Raw genomic sequence first — 22,816 nt, 5'->3', positions numbered from 1 at the left:
CCACTGCCTCTGAATTTCAGCTCTCTGCTGTCATTTGACACCAAGAAGACTGCCAGCCAGCTAGGCTGCAGAGGTGTTTCTGCCCCCATTCCTTGCTGACGTCCGCGGGGTCCTGGCTGGGCAGGACAGCACCAGCCTCTCTCCATACTCACTCTGCTTTGAAGACGTTCCTCCCGGCCCTGGCACTAACCAGCAGGCTTTCATCTCCATTTTCTAATACACCCACTGTTCACCTTCTCTGCCTCATGCACTCAATGGGGCTGTTCACAGGAAATGCCAAGGACCTCTCCCAAATAGCTTTGAACTAACCTTTTGTGATTGCTTTTTGGGTGCTAAGGGCTCTTTCTGCATTCCAGTTAGTGATCCCATTTGTTTCTCAAAATCCCACTAGGAGGGGGATGTAATCCACAGAGGTTCAGAGAGGTCTAGCTAGTTGCCTAGGTGGGGTCAGCATTTAGAACGCCAACCTGTGTGAGCCCAGAGTCAGGGTTGTCTCCACTTCCCCCTCGTACTGCTCTGCAGAGAGAAGGCAAGAATAAGCCCACGAATGGCAGCGACAGCCACACCATCGTGGTGATAATTGGCAGTGATGATAATTGCAGCTGACATCTGTCGTGTGTTTGCTCCCTGCTGTGACCTGTCGTCCGTGCCTTCCACGCTCTTCCACATATAACCCGCACTCCAGTGAAGTCCTCAGTACTTTTATTCCCATTTTACAGGTGAAGAACACTGGAGGTTCAGAGAAAGTTTTGTCCGAAGGCACACAGCTAATAGGCAGTAGAGCCCCTGGCTTTGCAGATCCACGCCTCAGGGATTGAAAAACCAGGTACACTGTTGTTCATCCAGACACTGGGATGTTATTCAGTACTAGAAAGAAATGAGCTACGAAGCCATGAAAGGACATAGATGGGGGATACTTAAAGGAGTATTACTGAGAGAAAGAAGCCAAGCTGAAAAGGCTACATACTATATAATTCCAACTAAATGACATTCTGGAAAAGGCATAACTATAGAGACAATAAAAAGAACAGTGGTTGCCTGGGGTGGTAGGAGTTGGGGGAGGGATGAACAGGCAGAGCAAGAGGATTTTTAGGGCAGTGAAACTCCCCTGTATGATACTATAATGGTGAATGCGTGTCATTTTCCATTTGTTAAAACCCATAGAGCGTACAACACCAAGAGTGAGCCCTGTTGTAAACTATGGACTTTGGGTGACGATGACGTGTCGGTGCAGGTTCATCCGTTGTACCAGATGCCCCACTCTGGTGCGGGGTGTTGATAATGGGGGAGGCTATGTGTGTGTCGGAGGGGGGGGCATCTGCTCCATTTTGCTGCGAACCTAAAACCGCTCTAAACGATGGTCTAGTTTTTGAAAAGCCAAGAGGTACACGATGTACTTGCTGATGTTTGAGCCACTGCCAGCCCGACCCCCTTGGCCTGTGTTCTTGACCCGCCCTGGCAATGATGCGAGTGGGGGTGAGGCAGGGCTCTGCAGAGTGTGAGGGCTTCCCTGGCTGGGTTACCCGTGGGACGGCAGGCATGCCAGGGGGCTCTACCAGGGGAGGGACGGATCCTCCCACTTGGGGAGGAGGAAGGAAGGGGTGAGGGAGGTGATAACCACAAAGACCACCAGTCTTCATTGCCTGGGACAGCGTGTGCTCAGGGAGGCTGACCTTGCCACTGCCAGGGCATTGCAAAACTCAGCTCAGTTGAATCGATGTCCTTTGGAAAAGTACGTTTTGCTCAGGAGCCAAGTAAAGCTGAAAATTTTGCAGCCAGCACACTGAAGTCGAGAGCCCTGACTCACACTGAGTGCAAGGGAGGAGGGCCAAGCTCAAGGCAGGCCTCCGCGCTCAGGTGCACCCAGGCTCTCTCTGGTGCCAGGCCCCTCAGCCAGCTCAAGGCCCTCAGTTGGGACAGTGCGTGCTGTGGGCAGTGTCCTCAGATGGCTTTGTCAGGACTCAGACCCCCTTGCTGTTTAGAAAAGGTTCTGTCCCTACAGAGCTGTGGATAAAATGAATCACTGTTAAAGTCACATTTTCTTATTGACTTGCATTATTGGTTCAGAGATGACTTCTCTCTAAGATAAGTCTTTGGTTGATTTAGGGGCACCTGGGTGTCATAGGAAGAGCCCCAGGTGCGACTCACAGGTAGTTCTCACTTATGACATGAGGCAATTCAGTGTTGCTTCCTGCGCCTCAGTTTTTCTGCCTTTAAAATGGGTCTGGACTAAATCAGCCTTGCTGACTACCCAGGAAGAGTGTCACTGGTGCCCCCAGTCCCATGTCCTTGGCAGACGTTGCTAATCCATCCCAGCACGCACACACTGAGTCCAGTCCCAGCCTTAGCGGCTGGGCAGCCACTAGAATGGACCCCTGAGACAAACCTTCTTGACCACACAGGAGCTCCATGATCTCAAAGTTCCCTTCTCGTTTTACAGTGCTTAGGTCTTCTTGCCCTCGCCTATTTTTTCAGTCCTACCATCTATTCTGATGCAAAAATACTTCAAGATTTAAGGCCAAGTTCACAAACTGATAGTCTTCAGGCCAAATATGAGCCACAGAAGTGTTTTCTTTGATTCGCATATTGTTTTATTTTAAAAACAAAAAACCCAAAACAAACAAACAAAAAACTGTTTGCCATCATTTTTAAATTGGTAATTTCACGTAAGCCCCAGATTTCTGGTTTTCCCTGATCTGGGCGCACCAGGGCTCTTTGTTCCAGCCATGGGCCAAGCTGGGGGGCTTTCTACCCTCCGATGGCTGCAGGCCCCACCGGCCCACTTCTCTCATCTCAGTACCTGCCTAGCCTCAGCAGGTATTTTCTACTGGGGAGCGTGTACTTCCTTCAGAGACACACAATGCCTGGTTGCCTCCCATCAGGTGATGTGAGCAGCTGGGGGATCAGTGTCTGGGCCCACTGATGCATTTGGGATGCTTGCTGTTTCCTGGAATCATTTTCAAAGGGGAGGGGTGTTTTCTATCTGTGAATAATCACCCCCTGGTGAAGTGGTTTTAAGTTTTTATCTTCCCATGTGGGCTGTCCTGAAAGCGAGGGCTCCGATAAGCCATGGGCTGGTGAGGGAAGCACAGGTTGAGGCAGGTGGAGGAAATGGGGAGGGTAGGGAGGAGGCCCCTTCCCTCCCGCTCTCAGTCACCCAGTCCGTACCTCACATAGGTCTCATCCGTGATGTCTCATTGCTGGAGCTCCCTGAGGGGACTCACCTGCACATCTCAGGTGAGCTCTTGGCCTGGAAAGACCACCAGTCTTCTGTGACTCAGCGGATCTCTTGTTGCTTAAAAATGATGCTCCCCACTTAAGTGCCGGGTAATGGGGACCCCACACTGTATAAGACCAGTTCCTGCCCTTGACGAGTTCACAACTTTGAGGGGAACACACCGGTAGTAGTTTTCTTTTTTAATGACTACAATGCTATGATATAAAGGACAGGTAGAAGGAAAACAAATGATAAAGTAACACAGGTTTGGTTTGGTTTTGTTCTTATATTCACTAGTTTGTTGTATTTTTCAGACTCCACATTTAAGTGATAACATACAGTATTTGTCTTTCTCTGTCTGACTTACATCACTTAGCGTAACACCTTCCAAGTCCACCCATGTTGTTGTGAATGGCAGAATTTCATTCTTTATGGCTGAGTCGTATTCCATTGTGTATATGTATGTGTGTATGTATACCACATCTTCTTTATCCATTCATCTGTTGATGGTAGACACCAATAGTATTAGTGAGACATAGTGGGATGTGCTGTTCATTCATGATTGTAAATATATAATGTGCAACACATATATAATGACAGGACACCATGTGTCAAATGATGACAGAGGGAAGCTCAGGGGCCATGGCAGCCCAGAATAGGATGCCTCAGTCAGCCTCATGCTGATTGGAGGTGGCGTCGCAGAGGAAGGGGTGTGTGAGCTAAGTTTTAAAGAACTACCTGGGGCCTCTGACCTCACCTCCCAGTGCAGCTGTATCAGCCTCCTTGCTGTTGGAGGAACCTGCCACATATGCTCCTTGCCTCAGGGCCTTTGCACCTACCATCCCTTCAACCTGGAACTCTCTTCCCTGGACATCCAGGTGCCTGCTGTCTCACTGAAAGGAGGTATGTGTTTTGCGTGTCATCGGGTCGGATGAACCTTCTCTGACACCCCTCACACCCCGTCTAAAGCAGTACCCACGTTACATTCTATTCTCTTAGCCTGGTTTATTTTTCTTCATAGCACTGACATATATTAGTTCACTTCTTGTTTGTCTCCCCCACTGTGGTGTAAGCTAGGTGAAGGCAGAGAGCTTTGTGTCTGACCGCTGTTGTATGTCTAGCACCTAGAACAGTGCGTGGTCCATAGTGAGCACTCAGTAATGACAGGGAGAATGAATGAGCTGGCACGGAAGGAGAGAGAGGGGTGCTGCAGACAGAGGGCACAGTGCATGCTAAGGCACAGAGCTGGCACAGAACGGGGCTTTCTGGAACAAAATGTTGGGGTCATGGGGTGAAGAGGCAGATAATAGAGAGACAGGGGCTGGGGAGCCCACGACAGGTCTCCTGAGACCCTCGCTGTCTTTATTTTTCCGTTTATAACCTGTTTATTATAGAACAACTGAAAAGTACCAAGATGTGCCCAAAGGAAAACGGTCACCAACTAAACTCTCCCCCAGGCCAACAAGGAGAACCCTGTGATTCCTTTCCTTGTGCCTTTTTGCATGGGACTGTCTGAACATCTCACCGTTTAACTTGTGAACCACCTTGTTTCCTAAGGCACACAGCTGCTCCCTAGGGCGGCACAGTAATTTCATGTCCAGACAGACGAGGACGCAGACCTCAGCTTTGCCACTTGCTGATTGACCTTGGGCTTCCGGAGCCATGAAACTTGGCCGGAGTTGTCGCTCTACATGGGACGCCCTTCCACCCCTGTTCCCCGGCCTCATTTCTGCTTGTCTTCCTGCACTCAGGGTCTCAGCCGGAGACTCACCCCCTCTACACAGTCTTTTGTGAGCTCCGGTTCCTTTTCCTTTAAAAATAGGGGTGAACCTCATTTTGGTATCTCGAACGGGTTTGAGATTTTGATGAGCTGACGTGAGTCGAGAGGCCGTGGCTCCTGGGAGGCGCTCAGTGAGTGCTGCCCTTGCCCTCCTCGTAACACCAGGGCCGCCTCCAGCTTTTCTCTATTGTACTTTCCTTACCTGCAAATCTCTTAAAATCTTAATCCTGTCCTAGGCCTCTCCAGGCCTAGCCAGAACTCAGCCTTCACTTTTCAAGGTAGCTGAGATGTAGTCCAAAAGGTGGTCTCATGGCACAGAGTAAAACTGAATCCCGTGGGCAGGTGGAGGTCAAAGGACCTTTGGGGTCCCTCGAAGGGAGCCCCTTCCACAGGTATCTCGACACAGCTGTCTTTTCCCCCAGTTCTCTCCTCCTAAACTTAAAACACTGGTACCAATCGTTTCTTCCTTTTAAATGTCTGCTGAAGGCCGTGCCCTGGCGGGGAGCCAGGGGCATGAGAATCTAATCCCCGGAATAGCTCCACCGCTCAACATTTAAATGCCGTCTGTATTTTTATCCAATGATGGGTCACTTCTGAAAAACCCCGCTCAGGTCCTGCCCCTCTAAGAATACATTTCCATTTATAGCATCTGAGCTCGGGATGTTGTTGTGTCCTGGTGTGGGGCCAGCGGCTGCGTCCTGTTTCCAGTGATTCGGAAACACGTTGGGGGCCCTGGCTGTCCCCCGCCAGCCCTCCCTCCCTGTGGCCTTGACAAGTGGGAAGCCTGACTCCCAGCCAAGCCCTGGCGGCCTGACGGCCTCGGGCCCCGACACCAGGCCTTTCCTGTTTCTGGGGGAGCGTGAGCTCATTGGGCTGTTGCAGGGTGGTGGGGGCCAGTAGGGGTGAGGGGACCCCCGTTCAGCTGTGCTCCGCTGGGGCCTCAGTGGCACCACGCCACAGTTCCGTAGCTCCACGGGACCCTTCCTCCTTCCCTTGCTCAGCAAGCACCCCCAGCCTGCTGTCGGTGTCAGGCTGCGCATGGGCAAGGGAGGTCAGCACGGACAGCCGAGGCCCCCAGGGGCTGGTATGGAGCTTTGCGGAGGCCGCAGAGAGTCAATGCGCAGCCTCTGGGTGAAGCTGACCCGGGTTCCAATCCTGACCCCGCCTCTTGCTGGCTGTGTGAGCTTAGGCAAGTGGCTAAGCCTCTCTGAGTCTTGGTTTCTACACTTGTTGATGGTACCTCGTGGGTGAGGGGGAAGGGATTCAGTGGGATAAAGTAGGTCAAGGGACTTAAGTAGTGCTTGGCCCACAGGGTAGGAGCCTGGGAAATACCAGTCCCCTTGCCTGTCCCTCTGTTGACCTGTAGTAACTCAGGTGGGTGCAAGCAGAAAGTCTTAGGAAATAAATTTGAAGTTGGAAATAAACACTTGACTTATACCGTAGCAGTCTTGCATGCCTTGACATCTCCTGAACTGCACTTTTTTGGCAATGCGAAACCCCCATGCTGGTTTAGTTCATTCTGCAGCGGAGCCCTGGGATCTGCACACTTAACCAGCTTCCTGGTGGATTCTGAGGCAGTGGTCCATGGGCCAGACTTCGAGAAACACTGCCTCCTTCGTCCATTCCAAAGTACTTCTGTAGACCTACTGTGTGCCAGGCACTTCTCTAGGCTCTGGGCATACAGTGGAACTCAAAGGCAGGCAGGCCCCTGCTCTTCTGTAACTTATATTCTAGTGATGGAGTGGAACAGTGAACAAACACACATAACACAAGGTAGTGATCGCAAGTGCTGTGAAGAAAAAGGCGGCAGAGTAAGGAGATGGAGAGTGGTGTCGTTTAGCTGGTAGCCAGGACAGGTCTTTGAGGAGGTGACATTTGAATATAGACCTAAAAGACATGAAAGAGCAAGACAGCAAGAGATCTGAGGAGAAATCATTCCAGATACAGAGAACGCAAGGGCAAAGGGCCTGAGGTGAGAGCATGCTTGCTTGACTGTTCAAGGAACAGATCGCATAAGTATTTAGACCTAATGCAACTAAATGTAAATAGTAAGACTAGTGCCCCTTCCCTGCTGTGTGTGAGCTTCGTGCTCCCCCATGAGCCTGGGTCCAGGTAACAGCTAAGGGCGTTGTCCATCCAGTCCAGTGAGGCCTCTATCTTTTTACCGATAGACCATCTAAAACACTTTCTGAGAATTGCCTGGATAGTTATCTTCCCGATCAGCTATTTTACTTTCTTGCTCGTCATGGTGGCCAAGAACAGCACGTCTCATCACTTCTCAGACATTTGGGAACCCCAGGAGGACACAGGCTGTGACTAGGAAAGAATCAGAGATCCTTATCTCTAACACAAGACGTTGCTGCCCTTGCCGTGTTTCCCTTTAACTATCTGCAGACGTGCACATTTGGATTCCATGATCCCTGTGGTTCCTCCTCCCTCATTGTTTTGGGAACAGGTTTTGTGGGAGGTGCTGTTGAGTTTGGTTCTGGACCTGTCCAGTGTGAAGGGCCGGCATGATGCCTTTAGGAATGAGGATGCTCCTTGGGCATTACTGGGTGAGCGCCATGAGGACAGGGACTACTTCTGTCTTGTTGGCTTGCTCCTGTGTCTCTGGAACTCAGCACAGTAAATTAAGGCATAGATAAGTTGGGGATGGGAGTTAAAAGAGAAGGGGCCTGAACACAGACCCTTGGGGGTATACCAAGATATCAGGGGCAGGAGGAGGAAAAGGAGCAGGCACAGAAGATGCTGAAGAGTGAGGATGCCATGGTACTTTAAGCAGCCAAGAGCAGAGAGAGATCTAAGAAGGAAGGGACAGCAGGACTGGTGCAGAGGCAGTACTGAGGAGAGCCAATGGCATCAGGCCCTTAGGGACTGTTGGGTGATCTTAGCTATAGCACGAAGAAAGAGTGGGTGAGGGGGGCCTGACATCAAGCTGCTGTGGGTTAAGGATCAAATGGAAGGTGAAATGTGAGGTTGTTCTAGGCCAGTCATTAAGAAGTGTGCTGTGTACTTCCTACTGCATCACACTGAGAGGGGTACAGAATAACTTGCTGTCTTCCCTTGGAGATGCTGAGATCGGTCACTGGGTTCAGGTAGCAGCAGCCCGATGCATCTGTTAGGAAACTTCCCATCCTTGCTGATAAACGCCTAAACCCAGTATTTCATCAGAGAATGCACAATGATGATCTTCCTAATTCTACTAGTCCTTCCACATTATTCTTTGAAATTATTCTGTAAAATAGGACTTTGCCCTCCTCAGCTGTTTGGTTACCTAGATATACATTGTGTATACCCAAAAAAATCAGAGTAAATGCTTTCTCTTTATTTACCAATTTTCAGAATAATGGCTTAACATCTTCAAAGGTATCCAAAGAGGCTTTTTTTTGGTTTTGGTTTATGAAGTGTCATTATGAACTCATAGATTGCTTAATGTATTTGATGTGTTTCATTCGTGGCTATTACGAAAAAGTTTTTTTCCAACAGTTTTATTGAGGTATAATTGACATACAATAAACTTCACATACTTAAAGTATGCAGTTTGAGAAATTTGACATATGTATACATCCATGAAACCACCATCACAAGATAATAACATATTCACCATCCCCCTGAGTTTCCTCAAGTCTCTCCCTTCTTCCCTCCCTGGGCAACCAATGATCTGCTGTCACTCTAGACTAGTTTATACTTTCTAGAATTTTATGTAGATGGAATCATACTGCGTTGGCTTGCATTCAGCATAATTATTTTGAGAATCATCCATGTTGCTCCTGTCAATACTTCATTCCTTGTTAGTGCTGAGTAATATTCTGTTTTGTGGATATGCTATCTGTCCATTTGACTGTTGATGGATATTTGGGTTGTTTCCAGTTTGTGACTATTACAAATTAAGCTTCCATGAATATTCATATACATGTCTTTGTATGGGAAAATACTTTCATTTCTCTTGGGTGTATGCCTAGGCATGGAATGGCTGGATCATATGGTAAGCGTATATTTAACATTTTCAGAAACCGCCAAACTCTATTCCATAGTGGTTATACTACTTTACATTCCACCAGCAATGTCTGAGAGTTCCAGTTGCTCCATATCCTCACCAACACTTGGTGTGACCAGTCTTTATAATGTCAGCCATTCTAATAGTATCTCTGTGGTTTTAATTTGCATTTCCCCAATGACTCTGATACTAGCATCATTTCATGTGGTTATTCACCATCAGTGAATCTTTGGTGAAATGCCTGTTCAAATCTTTTGCCCATTTTTTAATGGGTTGTTTGTTTTCTTATTCCTGAGTTTTGAGTTCTTTATATTGAATATAAATCCTTTAACAGACATGTGATTCACATATATTTTTCCTAGTATGTGGCTTGTCTTTTCATTCTTTTAACAATGCCTTTTGAAGAATGGAAGCTTTTCATCTTGATGAGGCCTTATTTATGACTTTTTTCTTTTAGGGTTCATGCTTTTGGTGTCTTATCTAAAGTCTTTGCCTAACCTAAGAGCACTAAGATTTTCTCCTATGTTTTCTTCTGTAAGGTTTATAGGAAGTCTTGAAGTCAGATCCAACTTTGTTCTTTTTCAAAGTTGTTTTGGTTCTTCTAAGTCCTGTGCATTTCCATATGAATCTTAGAATCAGCTTGCCAAATCCTACAAAAAACGCCTGCTGGAGTTTTGGTTGGAATTGAGTTGAATCTATAGATGAATGCTATCTTAACAATATCAAGTCTTCTGACCCATTAACAGTGTATTTCTCTATTTACTTAGGTCTTCTTTAATTTCCCTCAGCAATGTTTTATTGTATTCAGTATATTGGTCTTGCACTTCTTTTGTCAAATTTATCCCTAAATATTTAATATTTTCATGCATCTCCTAAGAATAATAGAAGTAACCATTTGTGTTAGCTTTTGGTTACACCTTCTATTGTTTCTTTTTAAAGATATAAACAAGGATGGAGATTTATTTTTATCACTACCTCCAGCTGCTCCGCACCCCAAACACACACGCACAAAATTTAACAGAACTCAGTGTTCCACAGTTTGCTTTTTTCTCTTACTCTGTAGAGACCTTCCTCATTCCTCTTTATAGCTGCATCATCCTCCACTTTGTGGATGGTCTGTAGTTTATTAACTGGTCCCCCTGGATGGACATTTGGATGGCCTCCAGTTGTTTGCTGTTACAGCTGGTACAGCGGTGAGTAATAGCCCTGTGCCTACATCATTTTATATTTTCACCTGGAATTTACTGAATACCGTTAATGGGCCAAGCCCCGCACGACCCACAGTGGATTCAAGAACAAATATGACGGTCCCAGCCCAGCAAGAGCGGAAGATACCCTGCAGCCGTCTCGGAGCTGTACCAGGAATGTATATGTCCACAGCGCCCAGGAAGGTGGGGAAGGCTGCCTTGAGAGGGGCCTTCTGGAAGCTCAGCAGTCAAATTTACTCCTCTTTCCCTTTGGCCAGGGCTTTGTGGTCAGAGGGTATTCTGAGACAGGAGAGGTCACAGGTGGAGGCGATTGAAGCTGAGAGGTCACCCTGTAGACGATTGACCTTCACAAGGGCACTGAGATTCAGGGAGAGAGCCACAGGGGATGGGCTGGAGAGAGAACTGTGTGCGTGTTAGTACTGTGTACACAGAGCATCATCACCCAGCCCTCCCGCAGATACAGGCCTCTACGCCGCCCGCTCCCAGCCTGTCTCCCTGTCCCAGGCAGGCATAGGGTACAGTGGGCAGAGCAGAGGTCCTGAGGCCAGACTGCAGCAGTTTGAATCCTGGCCTGGAATCTTGGGCAAGTGAGATGGGGAGAATGCTGGTATCCACTGAACAGGGCTGTACAAAGGATGTGAGCTAATGAATGGACAGTCCAAGTCCAAGGCCGGGTGCACCGTGATCCCTCACAATGGGGACAGTAGCGGTGTAGCTGTGATTGCTGTTGTTATTATTATTCCCCCCTCTAAGCTCCTCCATCTGGGCTGGAAACAGACAGATGTTTTCCCCATCCTTCTGACAGAGGGAGGAGTGGTGTGTGAGCTCACAGTAGTGGTTTGAATGTCAAGGACAGGATTCGGGGGCGGTGAGAGTGATTCTGGGGCTGATTAGAACTGGTGCTTGCACGGTTCTCTCCCAGCCGCGTTAGGCTCTGGTGCGTCCATTTGTTTACCTCTGTGTGCCCTTCAACACACGTGCATGTGCACACACACCAGTGGTTCTCAGTAAGGTGGAAGAGATGAGTAAGTGAACCAACAAGCACATTTTTCACCCAGCTCCCTGGGCTTGACACCGGGGGCTCTGACAGGCTGGTGGGCAGGGGTGAGCAGGCCAAAGAACCAACTAAAGCCTCACTGACTATTTTTGGGATGAGTGACCCACCACTTCCAATGACTTGCTCCTAAATGGCGTCTAATTTCATTAGGCCGTGGAAACAGTGACATCACGAGCTCCTGCCTGGTGGCCGCCCACACATGGCGAACCACAGGGCGATCTGAGATTTGTCTTCAAGAGCAGGGGAGAAGTGAGGTCCCAAGCACCAAAAGTTAAAATAGCAAGAGTTGAGGCATTCTGCTATGAAAAGAAATTACAGAAGAAATCCATTAGTCAGAGATTTCCAGCGGCAGTTTCCTTGCTTGGGATCAAGAGAAGACTTATGCGTGTTTATTTTGGGTGAGGTTATGCAGCCGTCCCTCGCTCTGTAGGCTAGATGTGGCCTGTACAGTGAATTTCTGTTAAGTAAATCCTATATTCTCATCGACTTCTAGTTCTGATGTTGACATATATTTTATCCTAAGAAATTTGTTTGATCCTAAGTTATAATGAAGTTAGAGGCACGGATTGAGCACCTTTTTGATTCAAATAGTGACACTTGTACTTACTGCACCTTTATAAGAAGTCACAAATTCAGGTGGACTTTATTTTTTCCCTGGGGGTTCCTTTGCCCAGTTCTCTCCAAGTGTGCCTTCTCAGACACAGAGCGGAAAAGGACAGGGAAAGACCGCAGGGGCGATCAAGGCCATGGCCATGACTTCACCCAGACGGAGCAGAGGCAACTGGAGGCGTCTCTGTGGAGAGAACACAGGCTCAGTGGGAAAATGAGCTTCCCGCATGGGAAGGTTTTCTCTGCCTACAACAGGGTTTCTCAGCTTTAGTGCCATGGACATTGGGGGTTGGTATCCTTTTTGTTGTAGGGGGCTGTGCCTTGTAGGATTGTAGGATGCATTAGCTTCCCTGGCTTTCTACCTGCTGGGTACCACCCACTCCCCCGGGTGACAACCAAAAATATCTCCAGACATCGCCAGATGTCCCCTGGGGCGCCCAGATTGCACCTGGTTGAAAGTCAGTAGCATATGACATTTCAAGAGCATGAGATAACAAGGATTTCACAAGCTTTTTTTATTGGCTTGTTTTTTGTTTTAAATACTCTGAGTTTAATTATACCTTGAATTGGGTGAGTCACTCCTTCTTGGGGCTTCTGTTTTCTCTTCTGTAAAATGAATGGGTTGGACACAGTGATCTCAGAACACCTTCTAGACCCAACAGCAGAGCGTGGTGAAGGCAGGAGGTCCCCTGGGGTCTCCGCATTTGGGTCCTGTTCCAATAGGTGACAAACCTATGGTCCACCTGGCTCTGGGCACTGCTCCCATTCTTCTGGCATCTAGCTCAGTCTTTCGTAAGTCCAGCTGATTGTTTTCTTGCTATCATGTAAGCCCATTTTGCCTTTTTTGTAAGTGAACATGTCTAAATACAGTACAAGGAACCCCTGGGGACCCATCACTCAGCTTCCCCACCATCCATTTCATCTTACTCTTGTTTATGGGGCCAGCCAGTGGACCTTATCTTTGTATAGGTTCATCCATTGACCCATTCGTTCAGATCAGTTCCCCAAGGGCCTGGATTGGGCAGGGCTGGGCAGCAAGGAGGCCCAGGTCCTTCCCGTGAGAAACTCACAGTCTAGGGGGAGGACAGGGAAAGAGCATTTTTTGACAAACATAAAGAATCTATCCTTTATCTTTCTCTATTTAAGGCCAAGCCATTCCAATTCTTTAGTCTTTCTTCCTAAGAAGTATTTTCCACCCAAATGGTCCTGGTTTATCCCCACATCGTTGGGAAAAGCAACAAGGATGTAAATTAGGCCTGGATTCAGATCCCTGCTGTGACACTTCATAGGTGTGAGAGCTTAGCCAAGTCAGCAGCCTCTGAGCCTCGTCTGTAAAATGGAATAACAATCCCCAACTCACAAGTTGGCTGAGAGAATTAGATGAGACCATGTCGGTCCAGGCCCTAGCACGAGTCCAGCACACACTAGATGTACACTAAGCATCCTTTCCCCTCTCTCCCTTTCTCCTTACCCTTTCTTCTACATTCTCTTAACAGTGGGTGGCCACATCTAATCGCATCACCACATCACCGCAGTGAGGGACTGACTAATGTGAGCCAGAGACGACGGCTGACTTCCTTAGCTGTCACATGCCTGGGTTCTCACCAGCCTCCCGGTGGCCCATTTTCTTAGTGACATTCACTGCTGACTCACTTGGCTTGTGGTCAGCTCTGAACCCAGGGTCCTTTTCAGCTATCCCTTTACCCTACCACCACTCCCCAGCTTGGATTTGCGGCATGGGAATGGAATCATTATCAGAGAACATTCTGTTTAGGTGGCCCTTCTCAAGGAACCAACAGCATTGCTAGACCGACAGTTTCTTGAGGGCAGGGGCCATGTCTACCTTGACCACTTTCATTTTCCCACCGTCTAGAGCACTGCTCGTAGGTACTTAGTAAATACCTGTTGAATGAATTAATGTGTTTTGCGCTGGTCCCTGTTTTCCAAGAGAGGCCCATCTGCTCTGTGGCAGCATCTTCAGAAAAGCAAATAAGCAAAACCTTGAGACTTCAGTTTAGCAATAAATGAGCCCTAAACTGATTCCCATAAGTAGAGGGCAGTGGAAGGACAATGGCCTGTGGACCCAGAATTGGGTTTGAATCCCAGCTCTGCTAAATTGACTTGCTGACTTTGAGCAAGTGGCTTATGGCTGAGCCGTAGTCTTCTTCCTGGAAAAACAGGATATCAGTATCTGCCAGAGCTACTGTGAGATGAGAATTAAATACAAATATACGCGGGAACACACCCCACATGGGATGGCAGTGCTTTTGGTTTGCGTCATTCCCTGTTTCCGGAGCACCTACCTTCTTTGACGGCCATTGCCGCCTGTAGTTTTGTCCAAGTCTCGCCTCCTCTCTTAGACCTTCGTTCGCTCAGCCTTCATCTCCCCTCCCTCTCCTGACAAAGACATACTCTGCCTGACACCCAGCACACCTGGCCAAACATTTGTTAAGCCAGCATCTCAAATTCTGAGGCCTATAGGGACCAAACATACACAAAGAAAGCAAGCTGGGTGGGATTTTTACATGACATCTCCCACTTAAGCTTTAAAAAATTTTTCATTAAATTAAAAAAAGATCTTAACTTTTCATTTTGAAATAATTGTAGACTTGCCAAAAAATGGTGAAAATAATACAAAGACTTCCCATATGCCCTTTACCCAGGCTTCCTTAAATGTTATATAACATTATATAACATCTTATATAACCAAACCATTTTCAAAACCAGGAAAAGAACATTCTACAGTACTATTAACTAATCTACAGATCTTATTCAAATCCCATCAGTTGTCCCACTGATGTCCTTTCTCTGATCCAGGACAGCCTGCGGGGTTTAGTGGTCACATTTCTTTTTTTTTTTTTGCGGTACACGGGCCTCTCACTGCTGTGGCCTCTCCCGTTGTGGAGCACAGGCTCCGGACGCGCAGGCTCAGCGGCCATGGCTCACGGGCCCAGCCGCTCTGCGGCATGTGGGATCTTCCCAGACCGGGGCACGAACCCGTGTCCCCTGCATCGGCAGGCAGACTCTCAACCACTGCGCCACCAGGGAAGCCCCAATGGTCACATTTCTTTAGTCTCCTCCAATCTCTGACAGTTCCTTAGTCTTTACTTACCTTCGTGTCCTTGATACTTTTGACAAATGCTGGCCAGTCATTTTGTAGCATGACACTCAGTTTGGATTTGTTTGATGTTTTCTCATAATTCATCTGAGGTTGTACACTTCAGCAAGTTCCCCACAGGAGTGATGGGGTACCCTCCCCAGTACTTCATATCAGGAGGCACATGATGTGTCTCCTTACTGGTGACACTCCCTTTGGTCACTCGATTACAGTGATATCTGTCAAGTTTCTCCTCTGTAAAGTTACCTTTTTCCCTTTATGATTAATAAAGATTTGGGGGGGGTACCTAGAAGGTATGGAAGTATCCCATTCCTCATCAGACTTGATTTACTTATTTCTTTATTTACATCTATGTAGATTTTTGGCTTCCTATTTTATCTAACGGGTCATAATCTATTACTGTGATTGTTGATTTTAATGCTTACATTGCCCCTTTTTTGGCCAGTGGGAGACCCTTTAAGCTGGCTTCTTGTCCTTTTGATATGTCCCATCATTGTTTCTTGCTTTCTGACATAAGAAGATACTCAAGTTCATCTTGCATTTTCCCTACCCAGCCCTGGAATCAGCCATTTCTCCAAGGAGCTGATTTCTTTGAGTAAAGAATGATATTTAGAAGCCAAGGTTTGAGGTCCCAATGTGCTCACTGCTGTCTGGCTGTCACTGTTCCTGCACCCTGTCTATAGAACGAGCTAGGAAATAAATGTATATGTGATGTGTCTACACACGTGGATATTTCTCTATTTGTGAATGCTGAAAACCATTGCTGAATTCACAGCAATACCTTCATTTCCACTCTTAACACCATGGGGTTTATTCTACTTCTATGTATACCTCCCTTCCCTAACAGTGAGGCATCCGGCCCCCATTATCCTCACTGTATTTATATATTTGATCAGCCCCCCTGTATGCAACCATCTCCCATCTCTCCCTCTCTCACCCTTGTCAGGTTCGGACACTCTGCTCTAGGCCACTCCCCGCTTCTTACCCTGGGCAGCCTTTGACTTCCCATAAAACTCCCACTTTGGAAATGGTGGCTCATATATTTATTAAACCATGAGGCCCAGTTTCTGGCTGTGGGTCCAGGGTAGTAACCAGATATCAACTGGACCAGGAAGCTGGCTTGTAAGCCCCTCTTGCCTGTCCAGCATCCACTCCCTCCATTCCCGTCCTAGTACCACAGGCAGGTAAACTCAGCCTTCCAGCACGTCAGGCTCCGTCCTCTTCTTCGTCTCTGCTTTTGCTGTTCTTCCTACCTGGACCAGTCTCTGCCTGCACCTACCCTTTCTCCCATCCTCCTGCTCAGACATCAGCTCTTTCTGGAAGCTTCAAGATGACCCCAGGTGCCCTTTGCAGGTTCATCTGGCACCTCCAGCAAACCCCATGGTGGGGCACCACTGCGTTCTCCTTTTGATTCCCTCTTTGTCTTTGCTGCTAAACTACAGGTACGCAGAGCTGAGGGCTGATTTTATCTCCATGTCTCTAGTACCTGAAAGAGGGCTAGCACATAGTAGGTGCTCATAAATGTCAGCCAAATAAACATTAATCATAGTAATAGCAAATACTGCTATAGTACTTTTGGGTGCCAGGCATGGTTCTAAGTGCTTTATATGCACTAAGTCATTTGGTTCTAATCCCTAAGCAGTGAGATAGTTACTGTTGTTGCCCCCATTTTGCAGACAGAGGAACTGAGACACAGAGAGGTTCAGTGACGCTCCCAAGGTCACACAGTGGTGGGGTCACATTTAAGCCCAGGCAGGCTAACTCCCCAGTACATACTCTCTCCTCTAATATGCCTCCCACAGGTAAAGTGGGCAGCATTTTCAGAATAAGGGAGGTGAGTAGATATGGATAGTTGAGTCACATGAGGCCCCCACCCCTCCTGATCACACTCCCAGCCTCAGTTTTTAGTGCCCTTCGGGGCCTAAGCACAGGAGACTGATGACTGAGCAGGTGGGAGAGAAAGTGATACCTTTTAGCTCTGCAGCCTATAGGAATGTTTTCTCCTCTGAGGTCTTTTTTTTTTTTTTTTTTTTTTTTTTTCAGATGTTGGGGGTAGGAGTTTATTTATTTATTTATTTTTGCTGCGTTGGGTCTTCGTTTCTGTGCGAGGGCTTTCTCTAGTTGTGGCAAGCGGGGGGCCACTCTTTGTCACGGTGCGCGGGCCTCTCACTATCGCGGCCTCTCTTGTTGCGGAGCACAGGCTCCAGACGCGCAGGCTCAGTAGCTGTGGCTCACGGGCCCAGTTGTTCCGCGGCACGTGGGATCTTCCCAGACCAGGGCTCGAACCCGTGTCTCCTGCATTAGCAGGCAGATTCTCAACCACGGCGCCATCAGGGAAGCCCCCCCTCCTCTGAGGTCTTGAGGAACCAAGCACCTTTCATGTGTCATTAGAGTGAACGCACAGGGGTCAAGTATCAGATCTTATGCAAGATTTCCAAGTCATTGCATTGGGGTTAGCACGGCACTCACCTTGTTTCCCGATTGCCCAAGAGGAGCCTCCGCCAGCCCATCACCCCTGGCGGGCGGAGCTCCCAGCCTCTTCACCAGAGAACTGGGAAGGGGCTGTGGACTTAGAGCTGCTTGCTCATCAAGTGGAGGGGAAGAAGCCAAGTGCCTGGGAACGCTCTGCGTCAGCTCCTCCGCTGACGTTTCTTTCCCTTCCTCGGGCCTGGCGGGGTCTCGTCGTAGTACAGAAAAGGAAACGGAGGCTCAGAGAGGTGACGTCGTTTGCCTGACATCACACAGCAAGGAAGAAGACCAGCCAAGATTTGAACCCAGGGCAGTCTGATTCTAGGGCCTTACCCCTTAAAACAACTGGCCAGAATTACACCTGCGTCTGCCTGACCCCAAAGCCCCCAGTTCTTCCACCACCACCCCACCACCCCTGTCTGCTCTGGTGGGATCCATATGAAAAAAACGCGTCTGCTCTGTGTCTGGGCAGAAACCCACGTGAGCTGGAGCCACGGCTGTGACAAGCCGATGTCAGCCCCAGGCAGGATTTTCTGTTAACCTACTGCCTTGGAGTTCAGGAGAATCTCCCAAGAAGAAGGCTGCAGAAGCTGGGGAAGTGGGGAGTGGAAACAAGAGGAGGTAGAGACAGGAAAGGGAAGAGGGGGCGGAGAGGTGATGCCAGGCAAGAATGCAGCGCCGTCAGAGAACTCAGGGAAGATGGCACTTGCCCGTTCCCTTCAGCATCAGGCAAAGCCAACGCCCAGGTTCAGTGCATTCCCCCAGTGCTTACTAGGGGCCTATTTTGCTCCAGGCCCAAACAAGGGTCTAGGGATACGACAGGGGACAACACTTAACAAGGTCCCTGCCCTCATGGAGCTTACATTCTGTTGGGGGCAAGACCAAGCAAGAACCAGAATCAGATGAGGGGTCCAGGCCATCTGTCTCAGGGGGTGATAAGTAGTGAGGCAGTGCAACAAAGGAGGTGTGGGAGCCAGGATCCCATGGTGGGCAGGGGACGTCCTTCAGGCCTCTTGGAGGAGCTGGTTCGGGGAAGAGTGGCGGCTGCTGGGCACACCAGCCAGCACCATTTCCCCCGCTGCCTGACACCTGCCCTTTGTGCCCACCTCACCCCGTCCCTTTTGCTCTCCACAGGTTTGACATCTACAGGAAGGTGCCCAAGGACCTCACACAGCCGACGTACACCGGGGCCATTAGTGAGTAGCCCCCTTCTCTCCGTTGCTCCCTACCCTCTCCCCACCCCCTGTACCTGTGCCTGCCCACCCTCCGCAGAAATGCTGGGCCAGGGAGGGAAGACAGAGAGACAGGAGGAGGGAAGAAATGATGGGCATCTTGCTGGGCCCCGCCTCTGGTCCCTCAGCTCTTCTCTGTCCTCACTGTAGCGCTGTAAGGTATAACATCACCTGTTTCTGAAAGGAGACACCAGAAATCAATCACCAAGAGTAGCTGCCCCAGGGACTTCCCTGGTGGTGCAGTGGTTAAGAATCCGCCTGCCAGTGCAGGGGACACGGGTTTGATCCCTGGTCTGGGAATATCCCACATGCTGCGGAGCAACTAAGCCCGTGCGCCACAACTACTGAAGCCCGCGTGCCAAGAGCCCATGCTCTGCAACAAGAGAAGCCACCGCAATGAGAAGCCTGCACACCGCAACGAAGAATAGCCCCCGCTCGCCGCAACTAGAGAAAGCCCACGTCAGCAACGAAGCCAAAAAAAAAAAAAAAAAAAGTAGCTGTCCTTGGGAGGGGAAACAGGGGCTCATGGGTTGGAGGGAGACTGACTTTTCTCTTCATACCTTTTAGACTATTTGAGTTTTTGACATAAGGATGTTTCTATCCATTTAAAAAAATAATCCTGTCACTCAGATTTTGGTTTCTGAATGCCAGTATTCTACTAAAAGGACCCAGGGCTCCTGGGAGAAATGACTGATTGCAGGGCTGGGACAGGAAGTGTACAAAATAAGCCTGGGACACCTTGTGCCAGAAAGCAAAAAAATTCCTGGAGGAAAAGCAAGGGGTGGAGGTGTGTCAGCAGGCCACAGGGGCCAGCCTGTAAGAGGGCAAAGACCAACACAGGGCAATCTGAGTAGCACAATAAATAATGGCATTATTGGCTTGTTACCCAAAGAATTAAGAAAAAGGTCCGGGAGTCCATACTGATCTAAATAAATGGGAGGGAAGGGATGAACCTTCCTTACAGAGGAATTCCAAGGAATATTTATGAATATATCCCCCTCTGAGAGGTACACCTCAACTCTCCTCTCCTGGAGTGTGAGCTGGTGACTCACTATTAAAGAGGAGAGAATGGAAAGGAAGTAGTAACTATAGTGGAGACATCCAGAGCCTGCCCCGTCACCGAGTGACAAAGGTTAGCATCAACCAGTGAGGAAGAGGTCACGTAGATGTCATGTGCCCGCTGCCTGCCATGGGATTTGATGGGAAGGACACCTCACCTCCGTGGGATCTTCCCCCAAAACCACAACCCAGTCTAATCATGGGAAAGCAGCAGACAGCCCCGGCCTGGGGGACCCTCTACAGGACACCTGGCCAAGGCTCTGTGAAAGTGGCAAGGTCTTGAAAACCAAGAAAAGACTGAGGAACCGTCACAGATTCGAGACTAAGGACACGATGACTAAATGCAAAATGGGATACCAGGTCTGGTCCCGGAACAGAAAACAGGCACTAGTGGAGAAATTAGTGATCTAACAAGTCTGTAGCATAGTTAACAGTATTGGACAATGTTAATTTCTTCATTTTGACAAACATACCAGGGTTATGTAAGATGTTAACATAAGGGGAAGCTGGGCGAAGGGCGGATGGGAACTCTCTGTACTATCTTTGCGTCTATTATTATTCCACAATAAAGTTTATTTTAAAAAATATAAAAACAAACCAAAAGCACTTTGCAAGCAGGAAGGCTCTACCCACATTTTCCAGATGAGAAAATGGACTCAGAGAGGTGAAGTGACTTGTCTGAAGTTTCACAGCTTGCAAGAGGTGGGCCTTTCCAGTGCTTGGTGTGGGAGAGGGACCCTCCCCATGGACTGTCCCCTGAGCAGGGCCCTGGGGCTGGGCAGTCATTTTGGAGTCCACCGCTGCTTCCCAGGGCAGGCCATTATCAGGTCAGGGGTTGACCTTGGGGATCCCTGCACCCCAGCTGGCTCTGCCTCTAGCTTAGGTCGTCCAAGCTGCAGATGCCTTCTTGAGTCTGGCTGTCCACATCCCTGGAGAAGAGAACAGAGCAGCCAGGCAGCAGGATTCATGTCCTGCTAGCTTCAGATCTGGCAGAGCTGGGTTCATTCTCCCATTTAGCAGCTGGGTGACCCTGAGCAAGTCACTTCACCCTTCTGAGACTCAGTTTTCTGATCCGGGGGTGAAGTGTGATCACGCCTGTCAAGTATGGGGTACGTGCCAAACTCTCAGTGCTTGGACCGTGCACCTCTTCTTATCACTGTCCTCTTGGAGCCCACAGCCCATGAGGGTCTGTGACCGCAGAAGCTGTGACGCTTTGTGCATTGATCCCCACGGAAAAGGTACTCGGGGTACATAAGAGGAAAAGGGCTTGTTCATCTACCCGTTCAATTAGTTTATGAACCTGGTCACAAAAATTCCAACGAGGCTTCCTGTCCCCTTCCTACCACCAACAGCTCAGGCCACTTCTTTGCAGGCTCTGCAGTTCTCTGCCTTATCGAGTATGTTTAACAATCAGGTCTGTATCCCTCTAGAGTTTTTAAAAAACATATTCAGTCTTTGAAATACCTGCGTCGTCATTTTAAGCACAGACAGGAGCGTACTGGGCACACCATCCTTCCCTGCCCTTTTTTAACTGACACATCCTGCACACCTTTCGTACCAGCACGTAAACGGCCACCATGTGCTTCTTTCCATTATCTGGCCGACCCACGGTTTATGTAACCAGCCTCCTGAGGATGGGCGTTCTGATTCCAGCTTATTGCTATTATAGACATCCTTGTCCATATGTTTTTGTATCCTTGTATGGTTATTTCTGTAAGGTAACTTTCCTAGAAGAGGAATTACTGGGTCAAAGGGCATGTGCATTGTGAAATGTAGAAGGTACTGCCAAGTGGCCCTCTGGGGATGTGGTTTGATTTGCAGTCTCAAGCACAGTGTGTGAGAGGGCAAGTTCCCTTGCACAAGAGGAAAGGCGTGAGCACGGGAAGCCAGCCCTTAGCTACCATTTAGTGAACAAATATTTATCAGCCAGGTCTGGGGCCAGGCCGTGTGCCATGTCCTGGGACCAAATTGATGAATGGGCTTCGGTCTTTGTCCTTGAAGAGTGCGTGGCTGAGCAGGCAGGCAGATACAGAAACACACCATTTCATGACGTCATGGTAAGTGCTATTAATAACTGAAGGAACCAGCAAGGGCTCCGGAGACTCACAAGTCGAAGTTTGAATTTTGCCTTCTCCACTGAAGTGCTCATGTGGCCTTACACAGATGCCTTGACTTGCTGGTGTCTGGGTCTTGGGTCCGGTGCCCCCTTTGCTGGCTGCACCGGATCTCCCACTAGCGAGCATCCTCCTGGCGTCACATTCCTACTGTCCAGTGCCTGAGTCAGTTTCAGAAGAAGTCTGGAGTCACAGAGCCTGAGCATCTTGCCCAAACATGGATTGAAAAACTCTACAGTATCAGAAGGCCTTTCTGGTGGAAATACTTCCTACCTGCCTTCATGTTTTTTATTCATTCATTCACTCACTCAACAAATATTTATTTCATAGCTTCTCTGAACCAGGCACTATGCTAGACCCTGAGGCCCCAGGGTTGCTGAGACATTGTCTCTATCTTTCCAGTCTGGGGTCAAGGTAGGGGAAGCAGACATACAGCATGGGCTGCTGGACACTCAGATTCAGCTGAGCAGACTCCGCACTTATCCAGCTGCTAGGTCCAAGCCTGGGACAACACACGCAGGTTTCAGAAAAAGGCCTTCCCACCCCTATCCCCCCACCTCTGATCTGCATAGAGTCAGAAGTTTGGGGCCCATTTGCAGGCTTGGAGCAAGGAAGGCAGCTAGAAAACCTGGACTGGCCTAAGTCAGCATTGACCTTTAAAAACACCTCCCAAGTTTGGGCCTGTTCATCATTACAGCAACCTGTGGGTTGCTGGGGCTTGAAGGTGGGGTGGGAAGGGTGAAAATGGCTCTGAAACGTGGGTCAGAAAAGGTGTGAGATTTCAAGTGAGAAGGGTGCTTTGCCCATCTGGCAGGATTCTTTATCAGGAGGCATCACAGCTGCAGTTTGCAGGTGAGAAGGGGAAGGATGTGAGCCTGGGAAATTTGGATTGCCAGCTGGTCTTCTGCAGTGGATTTGTTCAGCAGCTGGAGAAGACATTTGAAATTAATTTCTAT

General features: G+C 48.7%; 1 protein-coding gene and 1 pseudogene across 1 annotated transcript in view; one reads left to right on the top strand and one right to left on the bottom strand.

The window, feature by feature from the left end:
- Positions 1–14,187, bottom strand: part of LOC132485865 (serine-threonine kinase receptor-associated protein-like) — a 34,960-nt pseudogene extending 20,773 nt beyond the window's left edge.
- Positions 1–22,816, top strand: part of ERGIC1 (endoplasmic reticulum-golgi intermediate compartment 1) — a 108,916-nt gene that overhangs the window by 33,766 nt on the left and 52,334 nt on the right. The window contains exon 2 of the mRNA XM_060094937.1: positions 18,590–18,651. Coding sequence (XP_059950920.1) covers positions 18,590–18,651 — 62 coding nt within the window. The remainder of the gene's footprint in view (positions 1–18,589; positions 18,652–22,816) is intronic.

This window comes from Mesoplodon densirostris, chromosome 3 (assembly GCF_025265405.1).
Source record: "Mesoplodon densirostris isolate mMesDen1 chromosome 3, mMesDen1 primary haplotype, whole genome shotgun sequence".
NCBI lineage: Eukaryota > Metazoa > Chordata > Mammalia > Artiodactyla > Ziphiidae > Mesoplodon > Mesoplodon densirostris.
The sequence above is the reverse complement of the archived record's forward strand: the minus strand, read 5'-3'. Positions and strand labels throughout refer to the sequence as shown.